The 12,878-nt window shown below is 37.8% G+C and overlaps 1 protein-coding gene across 1 annotated transcript in view; it reads right to left on the bottom strand.

Moving 5' to 3' along the window:
- LOC136834066 (fibulin-2-like) overlaps positions 1–12,878 on the bottom strand; it is a 106,274-nt gene that overhangs the window by 55,096 nt on the left and 38,300 nt on the right. The window contains exon 4 of the mRNA XM_067096323.1: positions 331–418. Coding sequence (XP_066952424.1) covers positions 331–418 — 88 coding nt within the window. The remainder of the gene's footprint in view (positions 1–330; positions 419–12,878) is intronic.

Genomic DNA, 12,878 nt, shown 5'->3' with positions numbered 1-12,878 from the left:
AACTCACAAAAAACACAAATTAACTGTTACGAGAGACTGGGTGTTTATCAGAACTTGGACATGATTAAAATTAAAAGAAAACACGCATTAATTATTAGAAAAGACTCGGTGTTTATCAGAACTTGGACATGATTAAAACTCAAAATGGTCTAGGTTACCCACGTTACATTTCCTTCACTTCAAAAACGTCCCATTTTAAAATAGAAACAAGTTCCAAATTCCGAGCTTAAATACTCAGTTCCTCGTGAGAGTAAAGGATAATGAAGCATGCTACAGTAGATAGAGAGACAAATCAAAGGAAAATTTTTTTAAAAATTCAATCTTTCTCACCTTAAAGAACTCGCCACCTTCATCATCATTCTCGAGGCATTCCTGGCCACTCTGGGCAAACTGCTTTCCTTTCTGACACTGCTCATCCCTAAAATGAAACAGAAAATAAAAATACCACCCTCTACTGAGTCCAAGAGCAAAAATAAAAATAAAAAAAGTTAACAGGCTATTTAAATAGAAACTAACAGAATATAATTAGAATACATGGTGTGTGTGTGTGCGCGCGTCTGAATGTTAATGTGTGGGCGCATCAGAGAGAGAGAGAGAGAGAGAGAGAGAGAGAGAGAGAGAGAGAGAGAGAGAGAGAGAGAGAGAGAGAGAGAGAGAGACTTTAATACCTGTACATCCTAAGACAGCAGATGGAGGCAGACGTTATGCAAATCGACTGGTGCTCCGAAGTGACTCCAGCAACAGGAGCCGGGAATGTGGAGCACTGCTTCTTTTCCCTCGCCCAGTTGACTCCATATCCACAGCATCTTCCGAACGTCGGTTCCAAATCACCTGAGGGAGGAGGAGTTGAATCAAGAATGAAGGGTAAATAACAATTTTGGAATTGGAATATAGAATCTAGGCCAAAGCGCTGGGACCTATGAGATCATTCAGTGCTGAAAGGAAAACTGACAGTAAAAAGGTTTGAAAGGTGTAACAGGAGGAAAACCTCGCAGTTGCACTATGAAACAATTGTTAGAGAGGGTGGAAAGTCAGATGGAAGACTGAAAATACGAACGGAGGTACAGTAAAAGTAATGAAAGAGGTTGCAGCTAGGGGCCGAAGGGATGCTGCAAAGAATTTTAAGTAATGCCTACAGTGCACCATGTGAGGTGCGCTGACAGCACTAGCTCCTTGTGAGGAGCTAGCTTATGATTGCAAAATAACAATTTTGCAATCATAATGATTAATTTCTGTATTTTAGACTCCCGGTTCCTTTCTGCCATACTTGTGAGTTTCTACGATAGAAATATACCAGCAAACATAAAGCAGATTCCTAGTACGTTTCTTAACCTCTTCTCGATTATAAACTTAAAAGTACAACCAATACATGTACCTTTATTCAGCAGTGTAAAGTTAAATTTTTGAAACGGGTCTTGGAGACATAGGATTTTGTTATGCAGGTTAATGTGGAAATAGTAACAATCATGGCATACGCAAACATCGTGCATGAAAAGCCAAATTTCAATCCAAAATAGACCCACGACCCTTCATGAACCCTTATTTCTGGGCTAAGTGCTGGGGGGCACCAAAAAATTACTACAGACACTTGCCTTTCTGATTTCTTTACACTAGGAAATATACAAGAGAATGAGATATACGGTCAGCTATAAAAATGTGCGAAATTCATCTACGTGTTTTTCCTTCTTTTTAATAATGCTTGGAGAAGTTTTACCCTCAGTTCTTCCTTGAACAACACCGCTTACAAATATAGTTTAATGAGCATATATAATACATTAAACGCGAACCATAAGCTATTATCATTCAAATATAAGATACTTTTACTGCCCCTCATAATTATACCACACATTTTCTCAAGGGAGTAATAGAGAATGAAAGATAATACTTCTACTATCATAGCTCCATCGAGCATTACTGGGACCGGGAGGTCATTCAGCACCCTCAATGGAGAGAACTGTTTATTACATTTTATAAAAATGACAATTACTAAAAAGTCGCACACACGCACACATATGCTATTGCATAAAACCTATGCATATTATTCACACACATTTGTACTATGTATAAATGCATATAAATGAAAAATAAAGAGATTAAAGTGGTGTCAGTAACGTAAGTAGTCGTGGCGCCAGAAAAAGTCTCAGTAATTATTTAAATGGATTAATCGGAGTATGCGGGTACAAAAACACCCATATAAAGAAGCAAAATAAATAGCAGTTTAGGGAGTTCAATCAAAATATAGATTAATATATAAAATGACACTAAAAACAGAGATCACGAAATATCACCTTTCTATTGAGGTTTTAATTAAACAATAAAACAATAAGCAATCTATTTCCCAACCTTATCCAGAAACCAACTCAAGATAATAGGTTTATATGTATTTTGTTAATTGAGTATCTTGGTGGTAAACATGGGCATAGAGACAAAAAAAAACAACCACGCAGGAGCTGTTTCAAAGGTAAATCCCACCTAATTATACTACTAGGGAATGGAACTTGACAACACCAAGGAGCCGTTTCAGAGGCAAATCCCGCCTACTACTACTACTACTACACCATCCAAGATTCCGATGAACGTCGAGAAAACGGTCCCCCTAACAGTCGTCCTCGTTATGAAGGAGCATTCCTCTGCTCCCTCATTAGTTACTGTTCATGTGGTTTTCTTCTTCTCCTCGGTGTTTTCACAGTCATTAAGAGGAGGCTCGACTCGTGCTCCTCTGGGACTACAGCCATCCGGTCTATTAGTTCCAACACCAGCATCACTAATCCACCTTTTGGGGATGGTACGTCATGCAACCCCATGCATCCCTCGCAGACCTGGTTTATTCATTCATTCGTTCGTTTATAAATGTTGTATTAGTTCGTTTTCATTTGCCCATCAGTGTCTTTAGTCTCCATTTTTGTCTGTTCACTTTATTAACCTCTTATAATGACGATGACTTCCAAGCTTTGGTTTCCGTTTTTTTTTATAAGGACGACAGACAAGAAAATCAAAATGGAAGCACTGCATATTATGCCAGATCTCTCTCTCTCTCTCTCTCTCTCTAAACTATGAGAGTATTGACACAGCCAAAAGTCTGAACATTCAAGTCACGTAGCATCATGCCATGAAAACAAGATTAACGAATATAAAATAAAAAAAAAAATTATAATTATTGACATTTTCACTTCTCTCATATCATTATTACTACCATTCACTTTTTGGATCCAAAGCAACGCCAGGAACCTAAATCCGACCAAAAATATATCATTAAGACCCCCATCTCAAGACAATCCCACTGATATCTTAATTTTGTATTTCTGAATCATACTTTAGTGGCAGTTTAGAAGACATACAGACGATACAGATACTGACGGTGTAGTAAGGTCAGATCACGTTAATTTTTTTCTCCTTGACAAGAGAGGACTTCAGAAGGGAATAACCTTATTATCAGCAAACATTTCTGGACGAGGTTTTTAGACCCTTGCTCTTATTCACCTCTGCTACGGCCCACCACAGTCGACATGCTAGCAGGTACCTTTTCAATTTTTTACGTCAACATAGGCATAATGTGCAATAAAAAATTAGCCTGGGCCTGGAATCGAAACCAGGGATTACGAGGTTCTGTATTATTATTATTATTATTATTATTATTATTATTATTATTATTATTATATTATTATTATTATTATTATTATTACTGATATTATTATTATATTATTATTAAAAAGAGCTAAATTTATATGAAACAACCCACCAAACAAAATACCCTTGAAAGAAAAGAGAAAACAGAGCATAAAACAACAAATAAATATAAGAAAATGAACAAATGAATATTTACAAAGAAACACAGCAATGTAATTTAGTAGTACAGTATTACAACTTCTCTAAAATTTTCAACATCGATCATCACTTATATTTGAATGTCTTCATAAATTCAGAAGAAATCTTTAAAATAAACATACACATTTATATTATTATTATTATTATTATTATTATTATTAAGATAGTTTAACCAGGCCACTGAGCTGAGCTGACACCAGCTCTCATAGGGCTGCCCCGAAGGATTAGGATGGCATACCAGGTCTAGGCCATAGAGCTAGAACTGGGACCAAATAGGTCATTCGCGTGATGATGAATGAATGAATTAACTGAAGTTCCTAACCACTAACCACTTGATAAAGGATTCTGTTATAGCCTTGGCCAACGAGTCTGAAAGTTTAATTGTTGTCATTTGGAGCCCTACCAGTCAATAGTGCATCCGATTTCTAACAGCAGGTTGCAAGGCACCTTCAGACTTGCCAACCAGAGAAGCCGACTTCTGTAAAATGTAAGTTATCACATTTTCGAAATGGAACACCCGTAGGAAGGTAGTGCCGACAGTGCACCTCACGTGGTGCACTGTAGGCATTATTTAAAGTTCTTTGCAGCGTCCCTTCCTTGCTGCAACCCCTTTCATTCCTTTTGGCGTACCTTCGTTCATATTCTCTTTCTTCCATCTGAATTTCCACCCTCTCTAACAATTGTTTCACAGTGCAACTGCGAGGTTTCCACGTCACACCTTCCAAACCTTCTTACTGTCAATTTCCGTTTCAGCGCTGAATGACCTCATAGGTTCCAGCGCTTGGCCTTTGGCCTAAATTTTATATGCCAATTCCAACCCAAAATGGAGTAAACTAAGGAACTAAATCGTTTCATTTTACATGAGGTCATAAGATGAGTATTTTTCTTCTCTGTAGGCTAATCTTTGGTACATCTTTCCGTCACTCTTTCCATCAAATATCACACATCTGATTTCTTGATTTGATGTCTGTCGGAAAGATTCTACACTATAAGGAAACCAGAGAAGAGAACATTCGTCGTCATGCCGGCCTTCTCTCGGCCCCTTCATCCGCCGTAAAAACCACACACGAAGCAATCCGCAACGAACGCTCCCTGTAAACAGAAACCCGAGCTGGTCTGTGGTCATTAACTCGTTCTCTAATGAGTGCGTATGTGCAATACTTGCCCCTCTACCCTTTTCTGGTCTGTTTGGATTTCAAACGCCCATGACTGTAGGGCTCATTATCAAAATTACGCGGTTTGGTTCTAAAGACCTGATTAGAGGTTTATTCTGAAGCGATTGTTGGCAACAATGAATCGGTTTTCACTTCCACATACCATCAGCGGAGGCGTTGGGAAAAGAATGTCCCGTCTATAAAATGCTGGTGGTATTTTGGACCAAGACGAATTTTAATTCAACTTTATCACAAATAAAGCAAAACGAATGTATTATACAAAAACTAACGAATAGGTTTCCATTACGCTGTCAGCGCCGGGAGTCAATCCATACCTCTAAATCAATTTTATTTTATTTGGGTTTAAATCCACGTTCTAGCAGGGTCATCCAAAGGCCCCCCGTGACTTTCGGTGGCGATCATATGTAAACTAGCCCCGAAACACCAGAGATAAGTGCTCCAAAAATGCTCTAGTACATTTTTTTTTCATTCAATTATTTAATTATCTGGTCAGAAACGGAAGAAGAAGCAACTTACTAGATTTGTAAAATTATTCAGGTTTACGTGGAAGGATAGTGTTCAGCCTAACGAGTGTCCTTTTATTTCTGAATAGATTTAACTGAAATAATCAATTATTATTATTATTATTTTATTATTATTATTATTATTATTATTATTATTATTATTATTATTATTATTCCCTTTCATTCTTCGATTCCTAATTTCTCTTCTAAAAGAAAATAGTCTTACAATAGTCATCGCGTTTGTTTGCGTGTGTGTGTGTTGGGGTGGGCGGAGGAGGAGGAGCATTACCTGAGTCTCCAACATCAAGAGAAACAGACGAGAACATAGTAAAAACTAAAACAGATAACCCCATAAAAAAAAATAAAAAACATTCGCTCGAAAATTTACCCAACGTCTGCAATCCAGGGAGACTTTTAGATCGCCATAAACACCTGACTGAAAATCACAAACGTCCCAGTGGCAGTCATTTGGTTCGCAATAAATCTCTCGAGGGCTACGGCACGTGTATCATATCACGTGAAACTGACAAAAAAAAAAAAGTTGTTTAAACTTCGAGTTCACCGAACCTTTCTTCTTACTATTATAGAATGTAGGAAAACGGGTTGAAGTTTCCTTTCCACCTGTTTCCGCGTCAGTGTCACTGTCACTGTCGCCTACTTCAGTTTTATGAGCGTCAAGTGTAAATTATGAATTAGGTATGTTGATATACAGGATATTATAATTCCATTTACTAACTATCGACTTGTTTATGTGTCCTGTCAGCCATTCAACTTTTTCTTTCATCCATGCACTCATCCACCTCTCTATCTACCTCTCTCTCTCTCTCTCTCTTAAAGCAGAATGAGAGAGAGAGAGAGAGAGAGAGAGAGAGAGAGAGAGAGAGAGATGAATGCATGGTGCATGAATGAAAGGAAACAAATGGATGGTTGGATGGTTGGTAAATGGAATTTCATATATATATATATATATATATATATATATATATATATATATATATATATATATATATATATATATATACACACACACACACATACATATATACACCTGCGCATGAGGTAAACAAACTTAAAAGCAGAACCAGCAAGCACGCCGAAAACAGGTGGCAAAACGAGAATGAATCGTACGTGGGCAGAGACCCCCAAGTGTAGCATTTCTCAAAACACTCTCTAGGATTACAGGGGCCTGGTTTTGGAGTTGCTTGTTCCAACACTACCAAGACATAAACCAGAAGAGGAACAAACACAGGGATTTGGCATCGTCGAACCACTTTTATAGGGATGGGCATCTCATTTAGACCGAGTCCTGTCCCGTAGGTGGAAGGAAAGAAGGAAGGAAGGAATATATGAGCTTTTCAGTCGAGAAACATGCCAAGTGCCATTTTTAACATATAATAAAAGTAAAAAATACTTTGACCCAGGATGGTGCTTGGCATGTTTCTCGACTGATGGCCTCATATATAGAATTTAAGCCAAAGGCCAAGCCCTGGGACCTATGATGAGGCCATTCAGCGCTGAAACGGAAACTGACAGTAAAAAGGTTTCAAAGGCGTAACAGGAGGAAAACCTCGCAGTTGCACTATGAATAAATTGTTAGGAAAGGGTGGAGAGTATGATGGAAGAGAATATGAACGGAGGTACATTCAAAGGGACGAAAGTGGTTGCAGCTACGGGCCGAAGGGACGCTGCAAAGAACCTCAAGTTTGATAAGATGACTGAAGAGGGTCCTTCAAAACAAGGCTATAATTTGCCGTCTTTGGAGCATCGCTATCAGGGTCTCGCAGGGCTGAACTTCTAAAAAGTTCTCTGGTTACACGAAAGTTTGTGTGAGGCAGTTGAAACAACATCAAATGTATGCGCTCATTCGGTTCAAATACTCAGTGAGAAAATAAGAAAATATGACAAATATTACTTTGCAGGGAGATATAAAATAATTGTACGGAAAATGTGTACGTAAAAGCTATGGAGAGATAGCAGATGTGTGTATGTATGTATATATATATATATATATATATATATATATATATATATATATATATATATATATATATATATATATATATATATATATATATATATACTTATATATATACACGTAATTACTACACAGACACACACACTATATATATACACAAACATATATATAAATATATATGTATATATGTGTGTGTGCGCGCTCGCGAGCGTGCACGTAATCATTTTGACCGTATTCAGGTAAGCTTGCAAGTTATACGCCATGTGAAGAAATCCAATTACATTTAGTCACAACATAACGGAAACGTTATCCTCCAGCATGAAAAAGAAATGCCCTAATAAAATAAATGTCATCAAAGACTTTCGAGTTTGTAAACTGAAAGAAAAAAGCAGAAAACAAACGTTCAAGTGTTCCCAGAATCTTATACGGTTTCTTTCCTTACATTAAATGATTAGACCTACAGAAACTCTAAAGAAAATTTAAATATAAAAGGAGACAAAGTTAATACAATAGGATTTTTATCAGCCGCTCATCTATTCCTCTTGATTTCCGATTCACCCACTTAACCTAATTACATCCTGGTACTTGATCGTAAGAAAAATATACAAGAATAAAAACACCAATACACTTGCACCACTTCAAAGAATTCCCCCGAAGCTTCCACCATTCACATGACAGACTCAAGAAATTTGCTTCACCTTCTCTTCACTGAAGCACCCAGCCACCTACATTCACAAGCCCATTCATAATTAATCTGCTCCTATTACATTCTCGTCAAGCTGACTAATTGTGAGCTTAAAAAGTAAAAAAGGGTCGAATAATCCCTGTATGACAAAAGCAGGAATTGAAATCGGAGCTCGAGTCAAGGGTTACGGAGCCTCTGAAAAGGTGAAAGAGGCGGAATGGGTTCGGGAGACTTGTCTGAAATGTGGTCGTAGTTCAAGTTGCAATTGCACGACAGGCAGACGGCAGACTTCGTCGCGTGCTGTATAGTACAGAGCAGACAATAGCAAACAATCTTCCGTTCCCTACGAGGCGGGTCAGGTTGGTAGGGGGGGGGCCTAACACGTGATACTTTTGTGCCTTTCAAAATCAAAATCTCAGGAATAGACAACAGCACACGATCTTTCGTAGTATACGAGACTGGTGAGAGTGAGGGGTTAACATATGACACTTTTGTGTCTTCCAAAAGCAAGATCTTAAAAGAAGACCTCGTTAAATGCATAAACATTCAAATGAAGAAACTTTGTTCACTGCGATGTAAAACTAAGTAACAAACGGGCTAAATGAAGATCAATAGATATATAAAAGTCTATACATGCACACACACACACACACACACACACACATACATATATATATATATATATATATATATATATATATATATATATATATATATATATATATATATATATATATATATATATATATATATATATATATATATATATATATATATATATCACATCAAAGACACTAGAACTAAGAACATCTTATCTTTTTTGATTGAGAAAGAGAGACAGAAAGGTAGTATTCAACATCCTCAAAGGAGAATTTAAGTAATGCATCAACGAACAAAACCAGCAGCAAGAACCGGCCAGCTGTAGCAATGATAGATTTGGTATCGTAGAGCACAATGGGGGCCCCGCTGTGACGACAGGGCAACACAGGGTATTTATGGACAAGGGGAGTAGTACAAGGAGAGAGAGAGAGAGAGAGAGAGAGAGAGAGAGAGAGAGGAGGGGGGAGGTGAGGCCATGTGCTTGTGTCGCCTTATCTCGAGATGCTCTCAAGAGAGAGGAGGCTTCGGGGCACTCATTAGTAAGCGCTAATGTAAACAAGATTCTCCAGTGGCAGGGGAATACATATGACAACAAATGTCTGGTCAAGACGACGACGAATCGACTTTCAGGTTCCTCTTTTTAAAAGGTTAACTAAAGCGGGTCGCAATATTGTGCTCCTTTCCATTGCAAGCCATAAATTATGGTCAACAAATGGTTACTGCATATGCAAAGTGATACACACAATGCTTGATTGTGTGGCTAACTATATGAGACTGCTTTATCAGGGACAATATGGCTGTAAGACCAGATGGGAGCTGAGCTTCAAGGAAATTTAAAACCAGATGTGAGGCTGCTTGCATACCCTGTTGTTCCCCAGAGCCGAATGTGAACGGGGTTTTGGGTACATCCTTTCAAGAAAGCTAGGTAACTATGTAACTAAATGCCACCTGATGCTAGTAGAATAGAACAGAATATAGAATTTAGGCCAAAGGCCAAGCACTGGGACTTCCGAGGACATTCAGCGCTGAAAAAGAAATTAACAGTAAAGGACTGAAAAGTGTAAGAGAAGGAAAACCTCGCAGTTGCACAACGAATCAATTGTTAGGAGACGGTGGAAAGTAAGATGGAAGAAAGAGATTATCAATGGAGGTACATTAAAAGGAATGAAAGGGGTTGCAGCCAGGGACCGAAGGGACGCTGCAGAGAGCCTTGAATAATGCGTACAGTGCACCGCGTGAGGTGCACTGACATCACTACCCTCCTACGAAAACCTGATGTTAGTATTAGCCATTTTGAAAACAAAAGAGGCCTTCTGTCCAAGGGGCTCTAGAAAACTTAGCAGTTATATACCGAGCACTGCACTCTGAAGTTACACAGAGAAACAGTGCGCCCAGGTAGATATTTTCTGGGCTTGTTGGTAATAGTGGTAAGCCTAAAATTAAAAATTTTCACGGCTTAGAAAAGGCATGTCTCACCACCAAATTGGGAATTCTTTGGGATACTAATTCTTTGTCACAATGATTTTTATCTCAGTTTACTGTAGTGAAGCACTATGGTCAAGATAATAAGCTAAGTTGGCTATGGTGCTCTGAAAAGCACCATGCGATAACCACTTGCTATTCCCCATGCAATACCAGCAAACTTTTATGACTTAGAAGTAGCTTCCAATTCGTAAGATTCTCGTTATGCACCGATAAAAATCCAGAACACCAAATAAATGTAACAGTTGACCCTTGCATGATAACTGAATGCTATAAAAAAAATCTTAAGGAAGAGCTTCCACAATTTTTCCATAATACAACTAACAAAAAAAGATTTGTTTTACAAGTCAGAATAAACACATAGTACTGCATATCCGCAGATGTAATGACATTCGGGAACAACAACTGTAAAGAGTTCTCGAGACAAAATGATGAATAGGAATGAAGCGGGAGACAGCTGTTTTTGTCTCGAGGTAAGATAAGAGATCACGTTTCCTAGCTACAGTCAAGGTCTACAGTATTACGCCGTCACTGAGTACTTAAAGTACAAAAAAAAAAAAAAAGTCTTAAGGGCACGACGAAGCCGTTAAATAAATTCACAGTCTGGATACTACCAAATGTTCCTCGTTAAAAAGAGAAATGGTAACAACGAAAGGCCTCGTCTGAGTAATTTCATATGTATATAAACGCAAATATGAATATGTGTATATATATATATATATATATATATATATATATATATATATATATATATATATATATATATATATACACAAATATATACATTCACATATGGTTGTAAATAGAGATTCTTTACCAATCATTCAATTTCTATGGAAGGCCACTCAGATGTATATATACTTTAATTCATAAGTTTACTGTTAACAAAAGTTTTTGCAACATCTGGACAAGCATGTGAATAAAAAACTTTATAATATATATATATATATATATATATATATATATATATATATATATATATATATATAATATAATATATGTGTGTGTGTGTGTGGCATAAAAAGAATTGAAAAGGTAAAAATTGTGAAGATATGCGATGTTAAAAATATCAGCATAGGTAACAGGTCGGATCAGTGGTGTGCTGGGGTGGTTTGGTCATGTGAAGGGAACAGAGGATGATGGGTTGGTAAAGAGAGTTTACGTAAGATAGAGGTGAGTGGCACAGTTGGTATGAAGGTGGTTTTCTACACAAGAGGCTCATCCACGATTCAGCAGTTTAAGCATGAATGTAGCTGTGACTGTTGTGATTCTTTCCCTGAAGCCGTCACTGTCATGGTAACGCCTTAAATGTTAGAAAAATGCTTTCATATGCACATATACTTATTACATAACAGAAGGACAAATATAAACATATAGACAGACAAAGAGAAACCAATGTCCTCTATCATTTCACACAACAAGCAAAGGCATCCTCGTAAGAAGATCAACGCGAGAGGAAAAGAGAGACGTGAACACTTATACAAGTCTGTAGTTCATTTCCTGTCAAAACACTTATCAGCAACTGCCTCGTGTGTCACGTCCAATTCATTAAGAGACCGCGGCAAATAACATAAGATTAATGAAGCGCCGTAGGGCGATAGGCCGGATCTATACACGGCATTCGAAAGGATCTATACACGGCATTCGAAAGGATCTATATATATCATTCGAAAGGATCTATATACGGCATTCGAAAGGATCTATACACGGCATTCGAAAGGATCTATATACGGCAATCGAAAGGATCTATACACGGCATTCGAAAGGATCTATATACGGCATTCGAAAGGATCTATACACGGCATTCGAAAGGATCTATATACGGCATTCGAAAGGATCTATATACGACATTCCAAAGGATCTATATATATCATTTGAAAGGATCTATATACGGCATTCAAAATAGGATTCGAAAGGATCTATATACGGCAAAGGATCGAAAGGATCTATATCGATATCATTTGAAAGATCTAAATGAAACAAAATCTATATATTCGAAGCTATTCAAACCGGCATACATACGGCACTATATACTTTAAAGAAATGGAATCAACCGTTGAAAGAGCAAGGATATACGGCAATCTCTACATATGGCATTCGAAAGGATCTCCACACAGCATTCGACAGGAGTGTTCGGCAATATTACAAGGCAGAAAAAATGTTCAAATGAAACAAAATCCTAATTGGAAGCGCCCCCTTCAGACCCATACATACGCGCTTGTTACCTACTTTTAAAGAGATGGAGTCATTACTGAGCAACATATAGTCACATAAAGACGTATTATTATACATAAATCCATACATATAACAGGCACGCGGATTGTTTAAACACTATGCTCTACCATATAAAATGTTGCCTGGTCCGTCTCCACATCTGGGAGTACACACACACATACACACACGCGCGTCGGCGTTACAGACACAAACACACACTTCTCCCTCTGCAAAGACCCTTCTTCGTAGCTCGTCCGTGACAGGATATCAACATAAGAGGTATTGTCATAACCTTGACTCGACTTGAGCAATGGCTTGGCGCCAAGATTTTACAAATGAATGGCTAAAACACTCAATGACCATAGTCGCTGTTGTGCGAGACTCGTTTGTAGCACTGAATAGAACAGAATACAGAATTT

This window comes from Macrobrachium rosenbergii, chromosome 53 (assembly GCF_040412425.1).
Source record: "Macrobrachium rosenbergii isolate ZJJX-2024 chromosome 53, ASM4041242v1, whole genome shotgun sequence".
In the NCBI taxonomy this organism is placed as follows: domain Eukaryota; kingdom Metazoa; phylum Arthropoda; class Malacostraca; order Decapoda; family Palaemonidae; genus Macrobrachium; species Macrobrachium rosenbergii.
Note: the sequence above shows the minus strand (reverse complement) of the source record. Positions and strands in the feature narration are given on the sequence as shown.